Raw genomic sequence first — 22,730 nt, 5'->3', positions numbered from 1 at the left:
GTGTGGCTGTGCATTCTGCAGCACTGTGGAGATCTGTTTCCATTACCCACAAAGCCCCTTCCCTCCCTAATCCCAGCCCCCATCGCTCCTGTGAAGTAGTTGCCATGGCAACCCGCTTGCTCCTCAGCCATATCTGGAACGAGGAGGAGAGAAGAGGTCTGCAGCATAATACCGGCAACATGCTCTGAGAGCTGTGAGGGAGGGAGGGAGGAAGAGGCGCAGTCTGTCTGTGTGCTGTCAGGACATCAGAACCTTCCTCCAAATCCTTGAAGGGAGAGAAACAAATTCCTCAGGCCTCACAGCACCGACACTTGACGTCTCGGCAGTGTCCCATCAGAACACTGAGCGCCTTGTTGTCCTGTCCAGACCAAAACACTGGAAAAACTGTTGCACAAGGAGACAATAAAACTCTATTTGTTCACAATGGGACAAAGCAGTCGTTACGTACTTCCTGCCTTGCAGAGAAATGCAGGCAGCTATTAAATAAAAGATAGACACATATTTAGGTTCATGTTCACTGTCAAATGCAGATGAGGCGGCACACAATTCATTGAGGGTATTTCATTTTTCTGCATGTTGTGTTTGTGAGTGTTTGCACTGAACTAACTGTTAATATTCAGATTTAATAATATTCACAATGGATCTTAAATATAAGACTGGCAATATTCTTCATTTCTGTAACTGACAAAACATCCAACAAAATCTGAGTCTGTCTCTCAATATTTTCCAAATATATACTTGAACTTTGGTAAAGGCAAAATAATTACTGGAGCTGTGACTTAAGTTACTTTAATTATTGATGAATCTGCCAATAATTCAAGATCTTCCAGATTTTAAGGTCTCAGCTCTGCCTGAAAACAAGAACCCTGAGCAGAAGTCTTTCAAGCATCACATGGTTTTGTTATGCCTTTGACAAAACATTGGCACATGACGCTCTGCGACCATGCTGATCACAATCACTCCTTCAGCTTGGTTACCATGGTTACATAAAGCTTGGGCTTCATGCTCCAGCAAAATCCTCTTGGATACCAAAGAATTAAGTCCAGTTCATGTAGAAGCTAAAAAAAGCAACAGCATAAACAAACCGAGAGACAGACAGAGCAGGTACTGTTAAATAGATGATTTCTTTAATAAAAGACATTAGTGTAACATTCAGTGATGATGCACTGGAATGATATTGCTTCATTAGCTTACAGTACAGAAATCAGCCTGGCCAATGTGTGTTATAACATTACATTGTGACACCGGTGTGTCATCAAACATCCAAATCCTCTAGAGAGCACGAGTCTCCAACGCTGTTAATCTACATTCAAATCCAGTAAAAAGGTGAAAAGAAACTGTGTACACACAATCTACAATGGAAAGTATTGCACAAATGGATGGACCACACAAGCACCTGATAACAGGAACGAACAAACAACTCACAGGAATGAGGGCAAGAGACAGGCTGAGTATAGGACATGCGTCAGGAAGGGGCAGAGTGGAGTAAAGCCAGGTTTGGTGGGCTCAGGAGTGCTTTGGGATCAGAGCCATAGACACCATTTGGCCATGCAGACGGGCAAACCGGTGGCCGTTAGAGCAGCCTACAGTTTACATCCTTCTTTAATCTTTGCTGCAATTTTAGAGCAAGGTTTGAATTTGAGTTTAAAGATAAAATCCCTTAAAACAACTGAAACACACTTAAGCCCAATGCTGGATTCTGGGACTCTGGTTTGGTTTAGCCAGACAGCTGCGTAAAATATATGTAGATTATATTATAGAGAGGTATTCTGGGAGGGCAGGGAGGAATGATTAGATAAGTAGTAGGAATAAAGGAGGCAATGACATAGATATTAATAATATCTATGGGCACAGAGTGAGGTGTTGGTGCGTGTGATCGTGCCCAGAGGTTTGTGGGGTGAGGTCAGGGATCAGTGTCTACTTGAACACCTTGATGGGTGGGGGCACCTTGATGTCCTGGCCTTTCTCCAGTCTCTTCTCACACTCGATCAGGTAGTTGACGCCATCAATCACTGTCTGCACCAGCTGGACCTGAGGAAGGGAAATGTCACATTTTGTTTTTATCCTTTTTTGCATAAGAAAAATGAGATTGGAACATAAAACACCCTCTTCTGCTCAAAAATGTTGCTTCGTGTCGTTTCAGCTGCATGTTCGGCCTTCGCTGTTCAGAATGATGTATGAGCAGAGTTTCACACTACAAGAAAATTATTCACATCTGCAAACCCCTCACCACCTAAGTACGGACACTGCAGACACTACCAAATATAAACACAAGCAGCGCACTTAACCAAGCTGTGAGATGGCATCAAATAGAGGCTGATAAGCTCACAGAGGAATGCCTCTTCCAAACTTGTCAAACGTGAAGCACCGCCACCAAAACAGATGCTTTCCTGCAGGTCTCATTTACAATAACATCTGCTGAGTCAGCTGTGGGGTTTATAAACTATAGCTGCACAGTTCAAACATAGAAAGCACAACCCAGGATTTTTGGACATTCTGCAGATGAAGAAAATCTCATGTCCTTCACAAATTTTCACATCCACATTTTCACATGAGAAAGCAAGAAAGCAGCTTACATACTGTTCAGATGATGTAACAGGGATTCAGTTATATGTTAATGTTTGTGATGAAAACAATACTGTATCTTAGAGACAAGGAGGCACAGACAGGTTGTGTGTTCTTAATTTTGAGAACCACCTTCTATTAAGTAAGTTGGGATGAAGACTCAGTTGAACCATCACGAAAAGTCATCACGAAAGGCCCAGGAGCTTATGTGTTCTGTATCTGCTCAATTGGTCACAAGAGGAACAACTTCTTATTGTCCTCCTGTACTTTACTCCAGCTGTCTCTGCTTCACCTGTTCATTGGGTAACTCATTGACTCCACCTTCAGAGTGCTCCACTCCTGAGCGATCATCAGTCTGGATGCTGGAGGACCAAACAGCACTGAAAAACCCACATTCTCAAAAAAGCTTAAAAGAGGAGTGGATGCTGGAGTCAAATGGCTGCAGTGCTCCACTTACATTCCAACACTTACATCTCTCTGCGTCAAAGTCCTGGATTTATTTCTCTTGCACAGGCGCAATGAGCAGTCTGTGTTCTTCCAATCACAAAATGCCACGTCTCCAAGTTATATAACAGTAAGAAATTTGCAGGAGTGATTCTCAATCTGCACCATAATTTGTACAATGCACTCCACCCAACAGAGGACAGCGATAAGAGAGAACAGATCCATTGTGTTGTGTAACTCAGGCAGAACAGCATGACCAAGGACATAACAAAGACAAACTACATGTACAGCCTGGAAAAGAACACTCTTCTCCTTCACTCTCCTCTTTTGGTTGTGAACCAGGTTTGGTTCCATTTGGTCTGAAAAAACAACAACCTTTTTGCCATCACTGGGTTGTTGTTTGGGCTCCAAATCCAAATCCAACTTGCCACTTGAGGCCACCCTGACAACACTGTGAGGAGATAAATGTTCATTCCATTGAATCTTTCTTCATATCAGGAGGAGTTTCTGATCACACACGCAATGTTTCTGCAACACCCTTTTTGTTAATTATATGTATCCATAGATCCATGCCTGGGAGACAATGACAGATAAGTTCTGTGAGCTAATAAACAACTCAAGTGGAGCAGTTTGGCAAGTGAAGGCTTTGCTCTGTTGATAAGAGAATTACTCACACCCTTTGTCCTCACTCAACCCCAGCCTCTGTGCAGTTCTATACAGGTGTCCCTACCTCAGACTGTCCCAGGCGGTCCAGGTTGGAGATGTCGAACACACCGCCCACAGCAGCGGTGTCTACACCGCCTGTCCCTCGCTTCTGCAGACGCAGGTTGCTCAGGATCTTACCGAAGCGGGCATCCTTTTGTTTGGAGGAGAGAAATCATTCTGTATAGTTTCAAAGCACTTTAATCAACACATTACTCAAGACGCAGATCAATTGTTTTTCCTTCCAGGTGTCATTCGGACGTTTTCAAATCCAACCAACATTTAATGTTTTGGCAATATACATTGTTGCACATCATGTCAAACTAAGTTAGTAAAACAGAGAGAAAACACTTGTTTGGCATTTTGTTACAGCAACACAGTACAAATCCTCAACATGCATGTGGGTCCACAATGTTCAAATCATGTCATAAAACATGAGAAAATAGCCCTAAAAATAAGTAACACAGATTGAGAAAACAAGATAACTGAGTGTGTTCATTATTTTGATGTTTTCAAAGACATGCAGATGCATGCAGATCAAAATGAATACAAAATTTACTAAAGTGTGACTATCAAATTTATTTTCTTTCTATTACACCTAATGCATTACCTTGCTCAGCAGGGGCAGCTTGACATGGACCCCAGCCCTGAGGCCTGTGCCCAGGTTGGAGGGGCAGGTGAGGATGTAGCCCAGCCTTTCGTTCCACATGAACTCCCAGCCTCTGTCCTGGATCAGACGCTCCACCTTAAGCAAAGAGAAACAGTAAAACACATTGAGTGTGTGTTTCATTCATAGAATCTCTGACCTTTGGCCCGTGAGACGAATGTGTACATACTGTTCATACGCAGCAAACTGTTAGTTACATGAAGTCTGTTGCGAGTGGACTGACACAAACACTAGCAAAGCATTGGCATTAAATTGACACTCATGTAGGGCTGAGGTGTTTTGTCAAACTCTCATTGTAAATCAGTACAGTACCAGATGTTGCACTTGGGCAAATCATTTAAGCTTGCACTGCCATATTTGTTATGTGTGTTATGTGTTATCGTGTGTCATTTACAGGCTTTATTTTTGTAGTAGGGCAAAGACTAGTATATAGCCCATAGCCTGGGTGAGTCATCAGAGCGACAGCCCACACCTGAGAGAAGGGAGGTACCAAATGCACGAAAAGGGCTCCTCTGCCAGGCTGTGCTCTCTATTACAACACACACATATATGCCTCACACTACTGACTACATCCATATCTCCACTCTGCATCTTATTTTCTGAATAATTAAATAAATAAATTTGACTTTGGACTTTTGAGGGTGTGGACTACCTATGTGTGTATACTTTACACTGTATTACTGCCCTCCCTGTTGGCTGATTAAATCCCTTCAGCCATCTGATGGCAACAGGACAGATCTGTCCCAGCTACTTAAAGATGCTGTGTAGTGGTCCACTATGATGCAGTACCTTGTTTAAATCATGTACAACTAACACCAGATTACTGCAAAATAACCACTTTACCAACCAACTATAGGCCTCTGTGCACATCAGACAAGCTGGTTATCCATACTCCTTGTTTGTGAGACAACTACCTGGACATTAGCTCAATAATAAACTCGACTGAACAAATGCAACATATAAGAAAGGCCAGAGCAGAGCAGACTGCATGTGCTGAGGAGACTCAGGTCTTTTGGAGAACAGGGGTCTCTCCTGAAGACCCTTTTTGACTCTGCGGTGGCACCAGCCATTTTCTATGAAGTGGTCTGCTGGGGTAGCAGCTTTTCAACTGCTAACAGGAAGAGACTTAAGAGACTTAAGAAGCTCTGTTCTGGAATGCTGAGCTATCACCCCTGATGGAGAACATGTCTCACCCCATACAGGACACTCTGACAGTACTGGGCAGCTCCTTGAGTAACAGGCTGATTGACCTGCGGTGTGTAAAGGAGATACACTATAGGCCCTTCCTTCCTGTTTTACAGTCAACACTGCAACCACGCTAGGCTTTGGACTTAAGTAAGATCAGATAAGACTTTATTTATCCCCCACAGAGGAAATTAGGGTGTTACAGGCAGCCAGTTTCTCTCTCATCTCAACATCTTAAACAATTCACACATAGACAAACACAGCCTTACCTCCTTGAGACCTTTGCAGAACCTCTCAAAGACTCTCTTCATGTTCCCTCCCTTCTCCATGGAGATGACCCTGGTGTGATCCTCCTCATTCACCCAAATCAAAAATGTCTTGTTGTTGTTGTGCCTGGACAGAGAGGAGTTTTATTGACTCATACCGTATTGACTTTGATGACATGAAAACAAATGGAACTGATCACATTTTCTACGCCGTTTTATGTGGGACCAGCTGATGTGCCTGACAAACAACAGCATGAAATTATTGAGCTGGAAAACAACAATGAGCTCAAAGCTTGATAATACAACCTTCCTCTGCTCAAACTCTATAAGTTGTATGTACATCCTCAGGATTTTCTTATTCTGAGGAGACATGCGCTGACGATTGCATCTCTGTTTGGGAAAACAGACTGCTGTCAGCACTTTCTTTTTATAAAATTGCTCTTACGAAGACTTGATTCTGCTGAAGATTGACTGACATAAACCTGGAAAACCAGCTGCAAGCGGCATGATCATCATCATCGTCATCATCATCACTACTATCTGACATCAGACACACCGAAAAAAGAGAAGCAGTTCCAGCCACTGCAATTTAGGTGAGAGTCACATGTTCAACATACAGCCCTCAAAGGTTATGGAAGTTGACATGCTAGGAAAAAGGTTCCCCACCCTTGCTGTATATATTCATGGCATGCAGTATATTAATCATTAAGATTTTGGTCATAGTCTGACCTTCCCTCAAGCGCCACAGTAGGGCAAAAAATTTCCACCTCTAAATAATATAATTACTGGAAAGCAAAGTACAGTGACATTTGCTGAACACATTCATGCACTCATTCAGAAGCATCCATTGCATTTCGATGACTAAATGACACCTCCTCACCCCATTCTCAGGACAAACTGTCAACGTTTTACACAGCATTTCACATTACAACTATCAGCCACTGCACAAGCTTTTTGTCCATGCTGACCTCCATAATACTGTTAGAGAATTAATGCGGTAATGGATAGGCTATGGAGATGGCAGGTTGGGGAGATGAGGAGAGAGCAAGCGAGAGGGGATTAAGAAGGAATGACGCCTGAATGACAGAGATGGAGGAGTGAAATAAAAAAGGAGTACTAAAAGAGTGGATGGGCTTGACAAGCAAAAATTAGAGAAAGTAGAGCAGAACATACAGGCAGCAAAAAAATGAGAGAAGGGAGGGAGAGAATAAGCTAGACAGGGAAGGAGAAAGGTGCCAGTCGACCTGAAAGAAGAGACGATGGAGGGATGAAGTGAAGCTGAATTATTAAGGAGAGGAGAGTCTGATACGGCAGGAGGGAGGCTGGTGATTGATATTGGCTGGCTGACATGTTGCATTGGCTATTCCTGGATACATGCTGAAACTCACTCCTGAGGGAGCATTGTCCGCATTGCTAATACACCTCCACCACAGCTCAGCAACGAGGAGATGACATTACCGGTGTGACCGTGTCAGGGTAGACATGGATGAGAAAATTCATAAAATGCCTGTGAAATTAAGGATTAAGGGGCAAATTTTTATCTGTTTTTGTATGACGTGCAGGCAGCACGGTGGGGAAGAAGGTAGTGCGCGTGCCTCACAGCAAGAAGATCGCCAGTTAAATCCCCGGGTCGGGCAGGACCTTTCTCTGTGAAGTTTGCATGTTCTTCCCATGCATGCGTGGGCTCTCTCCGGGCACTCTGGCTTCCTCCCACAGACCAAAAACATGCTCATTAGGTTAACTGGTGACTCTAAATTGTCCTTAGGTGTGAGTGTGAGCGTGAATGTTGTCTGTCTGTATATGTTGCCCTGCAATCTGGCGACCGGTTCACGGTGTACCCCACCTCTCGCCTGTCGACAGCTGGGGTAGGCTCCAGCCCCCCCCCGCAACCCCGAAAAGGGATTGTCGGGTATAGACAATGGATGGATGTATGTATGATGTGCTGCCAGCCTCCACAAATGGAGGAAAAGGTTCACACAAATCCTTGTGGATCTAACTCAGTGCTAATTTGTCGAAATACCAGAATCATCCCCGATAAGAAAATGAATGACTTGAACGAATTCCCATTTTTGTTCCGTTTGACTTAAACGCTGCCTTAGAAACCGCTGACCATATTATAATTCATAAACTTCAGTGGGTCTGTTTTACTTGCACGAGAAGAGCTCCAATGTTTCCATTAAATGTGTTGAAGCAAAACTTTTCTCAGGAGTTCCACAAGGGTCAATCCTGGGTCCTTTGCTTTTTAATTAGTACATGCTCTAGCTTGGCAACATTTTAAGGAGACTCATTGTATCTCACCATTCATATATTAATGACACATATTCTGTATTTCCCTCTGGTGATCTCAATTTAATAAACAACAAGTAAGCTACACTGCCAACCTCAGCTCTTTAAGGTCCAGCTTAAACCTAAAGAAACAGACAAAGTGTAATAGGTCTTAAAAAAGATCCTTTTTTTTTTTTTTTTTTTTTTTTTACTTACCAGATACCACGAGCATCTGGCCAATCACGAGCCATGCCTGCGCATGTCAGCAGGGGTGACACAGGCTTGTCAAACAGGAAATGGTCCTATTGTAAATAGAGAACAGAAGTTTTATACTCAAAGTGTAATCAGCGGCTATGACCAAAACAGTGAAAACTGTGATTGGACAGCATTGTCAGAGGGAGACAGAAACGAGGGTGTGAGACTTGAGAATTCAATGAATATGTAGGCAATCTCTCTCATTATGGGTAAGAGAAAATGTCCTGATAGCCATGGCCCACACCCATTTCTAATTCCATGTTATGAAACTGTCTGCTCATTTTTCCCTGTGTTAGTCAAGTAAAGTCAGTTTTATTTGTATGGCCCAGTACCACAAACCACAACTTTACCTCAAGGGGCTTCACTATCTATACAGCATAGAACACCCTGAATCATTAGACACTCAATTTGGATAAGGAAAAATTACTGTGGAGATCTGCAGTTTTTCCCCCCTCTGTGCTCCAATGTTTCCCCTTCCTGCTGTCTCCTGTTTGTTTCTCCCCTCTACCTAATCTGTTGTGTTTTCCTGTTATGCTCAGGTGCCTAGCCCACACCTGCTTTGTCTGTGCCTTGCCGGTCTGCTCTCACAGAAGAACTTGGATCAGTCTGTTGCTCTCACCGAGGACTTGGACCTGTCCCTGACCCTCGCCAGGGGGCTGGATCCGTCCCACTAAATATACTGTCTTTGTAATATTTTCTATTGTGCATATGTCAACAAGGATTAGCAAATTATCACTTTCTGTATTATTTAAGTTTTATGCAGCATCCCAATTTGTTTGGAATCTGGGTCACACAAAAAAAGCTCTTGGTTATCCAAAGTAAAAGATCCATGTTTGGATCATTACCCAGTATAACCCTTATGGATGTGATGCATTGGCCCTTATATAGCTTGTACACTTTGTGAGTCCCCTTTAATAATCAAACCTCAGTCTTTCCTTTATCAAAACTACATGAAATTATTTTTGTGACACTTAAAAAATTGGAAATTATCAATCCAGACTGCCCGCATCATCCCCACATCACTCACATCAATGAGTTGTTGCTGCTCCTTTTCTGTCATCTGGGTGAGACTGTAGTACCTCCCGACCAGGTCATCCTTCAAGCCTGCGAGGGCATCCACCACCACCCTCTCCACCTCCCTGCGCTCTGCCCGAGTGCAGGCGGGAGGCAGGCTGAGCCCCCGGATACTGCGGCCCGTTCTCACCCTGGAGGATAGCACATAACGCTCGTCAAACTGGCCCGACTGGATCTGAAATGAAGACAGGAAGGGAAATATTTTTACGGATGTTTTGCATTATTGTACATGTCTTCATTCAATGTACAATAATAACACTAATGTGAGTTTCAGTGATAAAAATACAGGCTGATGTTCTCTCTCTCGAAGAGTTGATCCCAGTGGTTGAGTTCAATATCAGATAGACAGACAACCAAAGACCTCTATTGTTTCTTGCTAAGGACCATTGAAATAAAGCCTGGTGAAAAACATAAAGGAGGAAGAAGAGTTTCACTCTTCATTCATTTAGGTTGTACCTCTCAAGCTGGGACTAATCATACTAGCATACATGTAGCCATCAAGCTAGCCCGCCAACTTGCCTGCTGACATTACATCCTTCATGTATTGGATTGTCTTAAGCGTTTGTGATGTTGTGTTACCCCTCTGCTGTGTGTGAGCATAACACTGTGCATGTCACACATGTAGGTACACATATTTCAGCACAGTCACCGAACAATGCTGTAGCTTGGCTATACGTGACCTATACTATAAGTGACCGATATACTGTAGATTCATTGCAGCCACTGACCATCAGTTGTTGCAATTGACAAAATGTGGTATTTGGTCATCTCTGATCAATATTGCAGGAACAATAAAAAAAACAATGGTTGCTTATTTGTTTGCAGTCACATGACATTAAATTCAGATGGAGGGCCGGAAATGAAAACTATAATGGATTTTCCAGCTGAACTGAAAATTTTGCTGCTATTGAGGCAGTTGATAAAACCAACTACCTGGTCAGTCAGACGTCGTTCTACTCGAGGAAAACAATAAAGGCAGAAAAAAATAGGAAGGTAAACAACTTTCTTGTTAGCAGTTGGGTCCATGCCTCAATACCAAAGTGCTCCGGCATGACTGTTGTTTGTTTTTTCCAAGGGTGCATACCTTATTTTCCTGTGGATTAACCGAGCAACAAACTTTAAACTTCAAACTTTGACTTTAAATCTATCACAACAGATTTAAAACAATAGCCAATGTTACACCATTTCCACCATTATGTGACTCGGTTCCTCCAGACCGCAGATGGTTAACAAGGCAATTTTTCCATCTTTTTTAGGTCAATTTCTTGCTTTTTTCACAACAACTTTTGGTCCTCAATAAAAGCTACTCCTGGTTTCTCGGTTGAATTGACCAGAATGTTTCATTCTGCTTTTGCTACTTCTGTCTGGCAATGTTCAGCCTAACCCAGGCCCCACTCTGAATTGTATTGCTACCCCTGATGACTTCAGTGCCAGATGTGGCCTTGGCATTCTCCATCTAAACATACGAAGTTGGCTCCCAAAATTAGACTTTGTAAAAATTTGGATTCAGTCAACTGACACTGACATTCTTGTCCTGTCTGAAACCTGGCTGACAAAATCAATTTCAGACAATGACATTTTAATAAAAGGCTATCGTGTCTTCCGCTGTGATCGTCCCAGGAAAGGTGGGGGTATAGCCATCTATGTTAAAAATAGGTACCACGTGTCTATCGTATCCTGTGTGTCCTTGAGCAAGCAATTTGAGCTTCTTGCCCTAATACTTGATTTTGCACAGGATCAGTCTATAACAGTTATGGGTTGCTATAGACCACCCTCAGCATGTAATGAAGCCCTTTCGTCACTGTCGGATATTATTTCCAGGTTTAACATGAGTGAACTTGTTTTGGTTGGAGATCTAAACCTTGGCTGACATCGTCATCAAATAGCTTGAAATCTGTTTGTGACTCATTAAATCTTGCCCAGCTAATTCATAGTCCAACCCGCCCTAATGCAAAACAGCCTACCAGATCATCATTAATTGATTTAATCATAACTAATGTTCCCCACAAGTACACTGGAGTAGGTATTTTTGCGAATGATTTAAGTGACCACTGTGCTATTGCTACTGTGAGAAATGCCAAGCTCCCAAAAACTAAGCCACAGCTTCTGCTGAAAAGAGATTTTAAACACTTTTATGAGCAAGCTTTTTACCATGATTTGTCAGTTTTTGATTGGAGCAGAGTTTTGCTCTTTGATGACGTTGAACTTGCTTGGAAATACTTCTATGGTGAATTTCTGAGTTTTACCTCTCTGAAACAACCAAAAACCTAAACGACCCCAAGAAATTTTGGAAAGTTGTGAAGAGTTCTGGTCTTGGATCAACAACTGAACTCCCAAATTTTTTGATGAAAGGTTCATGTACTCTGACTGAAAAATCTGACATGTTGAACTAGTTTAACGAACACTTTATTTCTGCTGGTTATTTATTTGACACTGTAAACCCCGAACTTGTTAAGCCTGTCTCAATTATGGATGCTCAGGTTGCAAATAGTAGTGCAAATTGTTTTTATTTTACGCCTGTATCTGCCTCTGATGTGCAGAGAGTTTTGTCCAAACTGGACGCTAAAAAAGCAGCGGGTCCTGACAAACTGGACCCGTTCTTTCTCAAATTGTCTGCAGATTTCATTGCTGAGCCTCTTTCGTACATTTTTAATTTGAGCTTTACCACTAGTAAAATTCCAAAAATCTGGAAGTCAGCTTTTGTTCTTCCCCTCTTAAAAGGGGGGGGAACCTTCAGATGTAAATAATTACCGTCCGATATCCAAACTTTGTGTGCTCTCCAAAGTGTTCGAACGACTGGTCAGTGATCAGCTCAAAGATTTTCTTGAAGCAAATAATATTTTATCAACTTTCCAATCTGGTTTCAGAAAGCAACACAGCACAGTCACAGCCACTCTTAAGGTTCTGAATGATTTTAACTATGCTTTGGACTGCAAGAAATACTGTGTTTACTTTTTATTGATTTGTCAAAGGCATTTGACACAGTAGATCACGGTTTACTGATAAACATGCAATATCAGATTGGCCTGTCTAAAAATACAGCCTTGTGGTTTGCCAGTTATTTGTCTGATAGAACCCAGTGTGTTCAGATGGCTGGTTCCACCTCGTCATTTTCTGAGGTCTCCAAAGGTGTGCCCCAAGGTTCAGTCTTGCGGCCTATTTTATTTTCTATTTATATAAACTGCTATTGTTGGTCACCCTCAATTGTGCAGGCTCTTGAGTTTTTAACAATCTGCTTTTAATGTTGTTCAATCTCGATTGCAAAATCTTAAATTAATTTTAAATGCACAAAAAACCAAACTGATGGTGTTTTCTAGATCTGGTGAATTACCAGGGAACATCCCCTCAATCTTAACCTCACGAGGTTTTCCCATTGAACTTGTCTCAAATTACAAGTACTTGGGTTTTCTTATTGATCATGAGCTATCATTCAAAGTGCATATTGTTAGTTTGGTCACCAAGCTCAGGATTAAAATTGGTTTCTATTATCGAAACAAATCCTGCTTCTCTCTCCGAGCTTGCAAATATCTTGTTTCTGCAACTTTTTTTTACCTCTGCTTGATTATGGTGATGTTCTGTACATGACAGCTTCAGCTAAATGTCTACAGTCCTTGAACACCGTCTATCACTGTGCGCTGAGATTTGTCACTGGCTGTAGCAGACTCACCCATCACTGTGAACTCAATGCCAAGTCTGGATGGCCAGGATGGATGGTCTGGATGGAGTGTCCACCGGTACATACACTGGTTGACTCTCATTTATAAAGCTCTTCTTGGCCTAGTTCCAACATACTTGTGTACACTACACAAAGAACTAAAAGCCACTACGCCTTACACTCTGGTGATATCATTCATCTGATTGTCCCCCGTGTCAGGACTGAACAGGGGAAAAGAGCTTTCAGATTTGCTGCCCCATCAGCATGGAATACCCTCCAGTCTGATTTAAAAATGTCAGAGCTTATTCCATTGGAGAACTTTCGCTCTCTCTTGACTGACAGACATTGTGAGACCTTGGAACAGTGCTTGTGTTTTTAAAATTGTTATTGTGACTTCCACCACTGCACTTTAAATGTCAACCTTTGACCTTAGTTACTGGCTGCTCTATCATATTGTTTATTGTCTGTCTGTTATTTATTGTGACGTGTTCTGCAGACCTCTTGGCCAGGTCCCCCTTGTAAAAGAGATCTTGATCTCAATGGGTCTTTTACCTGGTTAAATAAAGGTTAAATAAAAAGAAAAGACACAAAATGCAGGCATTTTGAATGCATCTTATAGTGCTTCCAAGCAGACAAACACTTCCTGCCCTCCATCTGCAGTTTATGCCACAACTAATGAGTGACGTGACGTCACCTGCAAACAACCTACTGCTAAGTATCATAGTTCTTAAACAACAGCAGCAAGTCACAAGCCCGAGGAATGAAACCACCTCTCAAATAAGAAGCTCTGTGAGGGTATTACCTTGCTGGCATCCAGGTCGGTGGGGTGCTTCATGGTGCGGGGATCATAGCCGTTGTGCCTCTCTTTGATGACAGGGTCCAACAGTTCTGCAAATACCTGAAACAGACCCAGAATTTAAGAATACAAAAAATGAGACAATGGATAAAGACTTTGACCTGGATTCAACTCATCAATGTTAGCCATGTAGAGGATGTGTTCCTGATATTTTGTAGAATCAGTGTAGATATGTATATGAACACATGGCCTTAATGGCTGATGACAATAGTATGGATGTGATAATGAAACAAAACTGCAGGGTAAATCTATACATTTGCTATCGACATTATAAGAACTCTTCTTGCATGCTGTTGTCAGCATTTCTGTCCACTTACCAGCAGCAGTAATACCACACCCATATGACCACAAACAGAAGAAGAAGACATCCGTTATTAGTCACAACAATACAACATGCAGAGTTAGGGGGGGAAACTGCACACGCCATGCTTCTTGTGAAATTCTTCTCCGCTTTTGACCCATCCTTGGTCAGTCCTTCCTCCGCGGCAGACCAGGAGCGGTGGGCTGCCAGCCGACTGGCGCCCGGGGACCAGTTCCTTTATCGTCACCATTGGTCAGGTGGTGATCTTCTCGAGAAGAACCACTCACAGCACACAAACACTCTGTCTGTGGTCTCAAAGTTTTGTTGTATTAAAAATGTTGTGTCATACACTCGCAGTGAAAATGACACATCCTTCCCTGAGCCGTGACGTGCATCTGCAGCCTTAACACTCCAACCGATTGGTCCCAACTGGTAATTCATCATTCATATCTGACTAAAAAAATACACTGACTACTGTAAGAAGTCCTAGATATCTGTGGCCTCGAAGGGAAGTATGTAATAAAAATGGAAATATAGTTAGACCTTTACTATAGATAGGCACTGAGACATCCCAGAAGAGGTGTCCTGGCCTGAAACCCTCTCCTGTGTTGTAATACTCCTTCATCTGGAGCAGGGCAGGAGGGTTGGCTGACTGCAATTTTTTTTTAGTTGCACTCAGGCAGATTTCCCAATCGTTTATCATTTCTGATGATTAAAAGATTTTCATCAATATTGAAACTTTTCAGGGTTGTCCTTGTTGCAGCAAACTCCCGCTGGTGGCCTGAGGAGGCTGTGGTCAGCTATGGCTCTTGCACAGTAAACATGGAGGTATGCCAGCCCTTTCTTTTCACGCAACAGTGAGGAGCTTGCATGTGTTTAAAAAGGCATAAAGATGTCTGACCTCATAAGACTCCTCGTCTCCTGCAACCATGCCAACAGTCTTGATGAAGGGGTGGCCAGGGTTGTCCACACCTGTCTGGATGGCCTCGTCCAGTGTGTAACCGTTGGGAGTGGCCTTATCACACAGCTTGGCATAGATTGCAGGTGTCAGGTTACTTGCCATGCAGTTGTTGTGCTTGCGCAGGTCAGGGTACTCAGCACTGCACAAATACAAATGCAAGATAACATATTATATTGCTGCATTGATCTTTGACAGAGAAGAACTCTTTTTAACAGTATGGATGCATGCTAACCATGGAGCTGTGTCCTTGGAGCAGGTGCAAAGTCGCTCCGGGACACTTCCATGTGATACACACACACACACACACACACACACACACACACACACACACACACACACACACACACACACACACACACACACACACACACACTGTCGTTCAAACCTGTGTTCGTCGTAGTTTTCTCTGGACCCCTGCCAAATCTGACCAGTGATGATATGTTTAGCCGCATGTCATCGTTCAATCGCTGGCTGTCGAGGTGGTGTCCAGCAAACGGTGTGGGCTTCATTGATAATTGGCAGACTTTCTGGGGAAGACCTGGTCTGATTAGGAGAGATGGCATCCATCCCACTTTGGAGGGAGCAGCTCTCATCTCTAGAAATCTGACCGATTTTATTTATGAACCTAACCCCTGACAACTCAGAGTTGAGACCAGGAGGCAGAGCTGCAGTCCTACACGCTTCTCTGCGCCTCCATTAGAGCAGTTACCCACCCAACACTCCATAGAGACTGTGTCTGCCCCCCGACCACGTAAACTAAGTAAACCAAAAGTACAGAGAAGAGGAGTTAAACATAAGAATCTAATTAAAATTAGAACAACCTCTGCAATAGTACAACAAGATAGGAGAATTAAATGTGGACTCCTTAACATCAGATCTTTGTCCTCTAAAGCTGTTCTAGTAAATGAGTTAATATCAGACCATAATGTTGATTTATTTTGTCTGACTGAAACCTGGCTGTGTCCTGAAGAGTATGTGAGCCTAAATGAAGCTACTCCTCCGAGCCATATTAATACTCACATTCCTCGAGGCAGCGGCAGAGGAGGTGGAGTTGCAGCCATTTTTGACTCAAGCCTTTTGATCAACCCTAAACCTAAACTCGACTACAACTCATTTGAAAGCCTTGTTCTCACTCTTTCTCATGAGAAATGGAAAACAGTGCAGCCACTTTTATTTGTTGTAGTATACCGCTCTCCTGGTCCTTACTCCGAATTTATAGCTGAGTTCTCGGAGTTTCTATCAAGCTTAGTTCTTGAAGCAGATAAAGTAATTATTGTAGGTGACTTTAATGTACATGTCGACGTTGATAATGACAGCCTTAGCACTGCGTTTATCTCAGTATTAGACTCAGTTGGCTTCCGCCAGAATGTACATGAACCGACTCACTGTTTTAACCACACCCTCGACCTTGTTCTGACATATGGCATTGAAATCGAAGACTTAATAGTCTCCTCACAGAATCCTCTTTTATCAGACCATCATTTAATAACTTTCGAATTCATATTACCAGACTACCAGCCAGTAGGCAAAAATTCTTATACCAGACTCCTGTCTGATAGTGCTGTAGCTAAATTTAAGGATATGATCCCATCAGTATTTAATTCAATGCCATGTCTCAATACAACAGAGGAGTCTTATGCTAACGTTAGTCTCTCCCAGATTGACTTCCTGGTTGATAGTGCTACAGGATCGTTGCGTATGACACTTGACTCTGTTGCTCCCCTAAAAAAGAAGAAAATTAAACATAGGAGGTTAGCTCCATGGTATACTCCTCAAACCCGCAAATTAAAGCAAACTTCACGGAAAATAGAAAGGAAATGGCGTTCTACCAAATTGGAAGAATTTCGGTCCGCCTGGCAAGACAGTCTTAAAATATACAGGAAAGCCCTCCGCAGTGCCAGGGCAGCCTATTACTCTGCACTAATAGAGGAAAATAAGAACAATCCCAGGTTTCTCTTCAGCACTGTAGCCAGGCTGACAGAGAGCCATAATTCTTGTGAACCATGTATTCCTTTAGCTCTGAACAGTAATGACTTCATGAGCTTCTTTAATGATAAAATTCTAACTATTAGAGACAGAATTCATCGACTCCTGCCGTTAACAGGTACTGTTTTGTCTTCAAACGCAGAAATCGTAGAAACTGTTACTCAGTCTGTCGCAGTTTTAGACTGTTTTACTCCTGTTGACCTTCACCAACTAATTTCAATAATTTCATCATCAAAATCATCTACCTGTATTTTAGATCCTATCCCGACTAAGCTGTTTAAAGAAGTATTACCTCTAATTGACTCTTCAGTTTTAGACATGATCAATCTCTCTTTATCAACAGGCTACGTACCACAGTCCTTTAAAGTAGCTGTGATAAAACCGCTACTGAAAAAGCCTACTCTTGATCCAGGGGTTTTAGCCAACTATAGACCGATATCCAACCTTCCCTTTCTCTCAAAAACTCTTGAGAAAGCAGTTGCCAATCAGCTGTGCGACTTTCTAAACAATAATAGTTTATTCGAGGATTTCCAGTCAGGATTTAGAGTGCATCATAGCACAGAGACAGCACTGGTTAAAGTTACAAATGACCTTCTAATTGCATCTGATAAAGGATTTGTCTCTGTACTAGTCTTACTGGATCTTAGTGCTGCATTTGACACCATTGACCATGGCATCCTATTGCAGACACTGGAACATTTCATTGGCATTAAGGGAACTGCGCTAAGCTGGTTTAAATCCTACTTGTCAGATCGCTCTCAGTTTGTACGCGTTAATGACGACTCCTCTGTGCTCACTAAAGTCAGCTATGGAGTTCCGCAGGGTTCTGTGCTTGGACCAATTCTATTCACCTTATATATGCTTCCTTTAGGTAAGATTATCAGGAAGCACTCAATAAATTTTCATTGCTATGCAGATGATACCCAGCTATATTTATCAATGAAACCGGAAGAAACCAGTCAGTTAACTAGACTACAAGCATGTCTTCATGACATAAAGACCTGGATGACCTGCAATTTTCTGATGCTAAACTCGGACAAAACTGAAGTTATAGTAGTAGGCCCTAAACATCTTAGAAGGTCACTTTCTGATGACATAGCAGTTATGGATGGCATTGCGCTGGCCTCCAGCACCACTGTAAAGAATCTGGGAGTTATCTTTGACCAAGACATGTCCTTTCACTCCCATGTAAAACAAATTTCAAGGACTGCCTTTTTTCACCTACGTAATATCGCAAAAATCAGGCATATTTTGTCTCAAAATGATGCAGAAAAACTAGTCCATGCATTCGTAACTTCCAGGCTGGATTATTGCAATTCTTTACTATCAGGCTGCCCAAATTCGCTGCTGAATATTCTCCAGTTGCTCCAGAACGCTGCAGCACGTGTTCTGACAAAAACCAGGAAGCGAGATCATATTTCTCCAATACTCGCCACTTTGCACTGGCTCCCTGTAAAGTTTAGAATAGAGTTTAAAATTCTCCTCCTTACTTACAAAGCCATAAGTGGCCAGGCACCTTCTTATCTTAAAGAGCTCATAGTACCTTATTGCCCTACTCGAACACTGCGTTCCCAGAATGCAGGTCTACTTATGGTTCCTAAAGTCTCAAAAAGCAGAACAGGAGTCAGAGCATTTAGCTATCAAGCTCCTCTCCTGTGGAACCATCTTCCAGTCTTTGTCCGGGAGGCAGACACTGTCTCTACATTTAAGAGTAGGCTTAAAACTTTCCTTTTTGATAAAGCTTATAGTTAGGGCTGGCTCAGGCTTGTCCTGGACCAGCCCCTAGTTATGCTGCTATAGGATTAGACTGTTGGGGGACATCCAAAGATACACCGAGCTCCTCCGTCCTTCTGTCCCTCTCCATCCGCACGCTCTCATGTCCTACCACGGCGTGTTACTAACTTAGCTCCTTCCCCGGAGTCTCTGTGCTTTGTCGTCTTGCAGGTTCCCATGGACAGTGGCTGAATCTGGATTGTGGATTTCAGCTGCGTCTCCTGCCTTGGCCCTGCCTGACATCCACTGCAACTGCTACTGCTGTTATTACATCCACTGTCACTGTTACTGTGACTGCATGTCTGTCTCTCTGTCTCTGTCTCTCTCTCTCTCTCTCTCTCTCTGACTGCTTTTCTGTCTGTCTGTCTGTCTGTCTGTCTGTCTGTCTGTCTGTCTGTCTGTCTGTCTGTCTGTCTGTCTGTCTGTCTGTCTGTCTGTCTGTCTGTCTGTCTGTCTGCCTCACTCTCTCTCTCTTGCTCTTCCTCTCTCACCCAACCGGTCGAGGCAGATGGCCGCCCACCCAGAGTCTGGTTCTGCTCGAGGTTTCTGCCTGTTAAAAGGAAGTTTTTCCTCGCCACTGTCGCCAAGTGCTTGCTCATGGGGGAATTGTTGGTTTCTTTGTAGATAAAAGAGCTTGGTCTGTACCAGCTCTATATGGAAAGTGTCCTGAGACAACTTCTGTTGTGATTTGGCGCTATACAAATAAAATTGAATTGAATTGAATTGAATTGCCCTTCTGGCTATAGGACACCTGCTGTGAAAGACGCCTACTAGTTCAGACAGATGATATTGGGACTGAAAAAACAAATAAACTGCTATGCGACACACATTGAAGACCACTGACAACTGGCAGAACTGCGATTGTACGGTGTTCAGAGCCAGCAGGTGAATATAATCAATGTTTACATCTTCATGAGACATTAGAAGTGTCCTGGTTTAGTGCTGATGGAGAAGAAAGTCTTTAGATGTATGTTTAGCAAAATGATACTGTTGAATTAACAAAAATAGACTTATGACTAATCCACCTCTATCTTTAAATGAATTATTTAGGCTTTCAAGCAGGCTGGTAGACGAACAAACACAAATAACCGGCTGTCAAAGATTGGCCTCTATCCAAACACATTCTTGGGGCCAGGGATGGAATGAAATTGGGTTTGCCACGGCAAAGACTAAAACTGCAGAAGCAGCACAGACTGAGTAGCTTATGGGTTCCTGTTCCCTGCCAGTCTGCAAAGCTAAGACATTTAAATTAAAAATGACACAATAACTGCTTCTTAAAATTGTTCCCAACTTACTAAAGCAGTGCTGAAGAGGAGATGGGTGTATGAAAAGATGTTTGTCATGGATGGACACTCAAAACAGTCTTCTTGCTTGATCTATATTTCATCACTGCACAGACAAACCTGGCCTCTTGCCTTACATCTACCTTTCCTGGTCTATAACACAGAGGCGCAAGTTCCACTTTCTTCCACAACAATGAGCTCAGAAGATGGTAAACATTATCAGCTGGCGAGGGAGAAAGAGGTGCATTAAAGGCTGCAGCCTATGGCTGCGGTCCATGACAACACTTTCAGAGCCAGCAAAACACAAGTGCCTGCAGATGCAAAGTTTCCAATGCTGGCAAAGTGTATCAGGCAGATTGATGTCTGTATCATCACACTGAATGTGCTCCAACATTATGCAATGTGTATTTATGTCTGTTTGCATTGGAGAATAATAATAATGCAGATGAGCAGCCTGTTCAGGCAGGTCTCATTTGTCAAAAGAAATGATGGATAATTGTAATGCTGTTCACTCATTCAGGGACATGCGGTCAAAACAGGACGTCCAAGCAACTGTAGCTTAATACTAAACGATTATTTTCATTTTTGATTAATCCATTCGATGTTTGGTCTATGAAATGGCAGAAAATGGTGAAAAACGATTATCTGTGTTTCCCAAAGACTGTCATAGAGGAGTAGAAACCAGGTAAGGTTTACATTTAAAAAACTGAAATTAGACAATTTTGTTTCTTAAGAAATGACTCAAACTGATTAATCAATTATCAAAATAGTAATATTAATTTAACAGTTGAAAACAAATCGATTAACTGTTGCAGCATTGGATTATTTTAATCAATATTTCTGCAGTTATCAGTGAAGCAGGAACCTGCTCCATGCTCTAACACTACAGAGGCTTGTAACATATTTGATCTGAGTGCTTTTATGGCATTATTCATGTTAATAATAATAAAGTGACTTATAATCCTTATTGTTATCACTTGTTATGAGCTATTCACTCTCAATCTTGACCCTCCCACCCCACCAGCATAACTACAAACTCCAGATGTTTTATTGGCTTCCTAATTTCTCTCACATTATACTAGTTTTGATGATTAATAACATGAAGTTGGGTGTGTCCCACTGGCAGGATTCAGAGAACGTTTCCTTCTGAGATTATGCCTGTTAACTGCACTGATAAGTCCTGATAGAAAACACAGAACCAAGGTCAGCAGAAGAACAACTGAGACCATATCTCCAAAGCAATATGTGTCGGCATCTTTCTACTTGGGTTAGGGTTAGGGCATTTAGATCGCTAACTATAGTTCCTGCTGTGTGTGTATGAGCGTTGTGCAACCATCTGTGCAGGGTTTTATATCTGAGTGCAGATGAGGTTTTACTGATCTGTATGTATGCGCTGCTTTTACGCAGGCCAGCGTGTCGTGGGACACGTACGCGCCACCGCATAGGATAACAATAGGATGACATACACAGGCGAAACAGCTGTTTTTTCCAGTGATTTCATTTGCGGGTGACACCTTTCTGGCTTATTCTATATAATAAATCTAATGTAGAGCAGACATAAGCGAGCTGTCATATTTGTTTCACGAACCTTAGCTACTCACATTTTCCATTAAACGATAAATCTGTGGGAGCAGGTGTGTGCATTGTGCTGCTTTTTGTGTTATAATTTTGGTGTATGATTAATAAAAGACACATTCAACAGGTGTACCTCCACTCTAAAAAAAAATTACTATAAAACTCCAGTAATGAAGGAGAAACGTGGAGCCACAGCTGCCTGTAATGTGTCAGTCATGGTGCGTTTAGGAACCTGTTAATGGCTCTTTGATTATCTGGTGTCCTATAGCATTTCATATAGCATCTCATATTATTATTCTTACTATATAAATTGCTGAGGCTTGATAGTTTATTGCATTTACATATTATTATTATCATTTTCTCAAAGTCAAGGTTATTTCGGCTGTTTAAGTGGTGAAATGTCCCCGTTTTTAAATTACCGTTAGCTAGCAAGGTTACGGTCACGTTCAACACACCGCCCTTTTTATTAAGCGCACATAAACCCAGATTTTTAACACTTAATTAACAATTAGCCTAATTTGTGTTGATGACAGACATTATCACCTGTCAGGACTTCTTCATTAACAAACTTGATCATATATAATGTGCTCTTTTATGATGGGGGTAACGGTACCTGGCGGGGTACCTCCTGCGTACAGGGACTCCAGCGCTGACATGTTCCCGGTGGAGTAGAAACCCAGCCGTTGCAGAGCCTCCCACCAGCGACAGGATCCCGATGTTTCGTTTGGAGGACAAGATTCTCGAGAAGCTGCTTGCCATTTTATTTGTTTATTTTATTTTTACTTTTTCTTTTAAAGGCGTTAAAAATATATTATTTCCACGGCCGCAGGGAGGGAGGGACAGGTGGAAGGGAGCGTCGGTGACGATGAGCCTCTGATGGAATGATAACAGGGAGAACGATTTAAAGGGAGCGACGT

At 42.3% G+C, this 22,730-nt stretch overlaps 1 protein-coding gene across 1 annotated transcript; it reads right to left on the bottom strand.

Moving 5' to 3' along the window:
- Positions 1-1,105: 1,105 nt before the first annotated feature.
- On the bottom strand, positions 1,106-22,730 carry ckmt1 (creatine kinase, mitochondrial 1). Its single transcript, XM_070971696.1, has 9 exons — positions 22,427-22,730; positions 15,137-15,335; positions 13,881-13,976; positions 9,377-9,598; positions 8,311-8,396; positions 5,833-5,956; positions 4,322-4,456; positions 3,740-3,865; positions 1,106-2,031 (listed from the first exon to the last, which is right to left on the bottom strand). The coding sequence occupies exons 1-9, from the start codon at positions 22,570-22,572 to the stop codon at positions 1,918-1,920; spliced, it is 1,248 nt and encodes a 415-aa protein (XP_070827797.1). The 5' UTR covers positions 22,573-22,730; the 3' UTR covers positions 1,106-1,917.

The sequence above is a fragment of the Chaetodon trifascialis genome, chromosome 10 (assembly GCF_039877785.1).
Source record: "Chaetodon trifascialis isolate fChaTrf1 chromosome 10, fChaTrf1.hap1, whole genome shotgun sequence".
In the NCBI taxonomy this organism is placed as follows: Eukaryota; Metazoa; Chordata; class Actinopteri; order Chaetodontiformes; family Chaetodontidae; genus Chaetodon; species Chaetodon trifascialis.
The sequence above is the reverse complement of the archived record's forward strand: the minus strand, read 5'-3'. Positions and strand labels throughout refer to the sequence as shown.

Coding starts and splice junctions, on each gene's coding strand:
- ckmt1 (XM_070971696.1), bottom strand. CDS start 22,572: ATGGCAAGCAGCTTCTCGAGAATCTTGTCCTCCAAACGAAACATCGGG. Junction 9,599..13,880: donor CCGACCTGGATGCCAGCAAG/GTAATACCCTCA, acceptor TCTTCATTTCAG/ATCCAGTCGGGCCAGTTTGA. Junction 4,457..5,832: donor TCTGCAAAGGTCTCAAGGAG/GTAAGGCTGTGT, acceptor TCTTTGCTTAAG/GTGGAGCGTCTGATCCAGGA.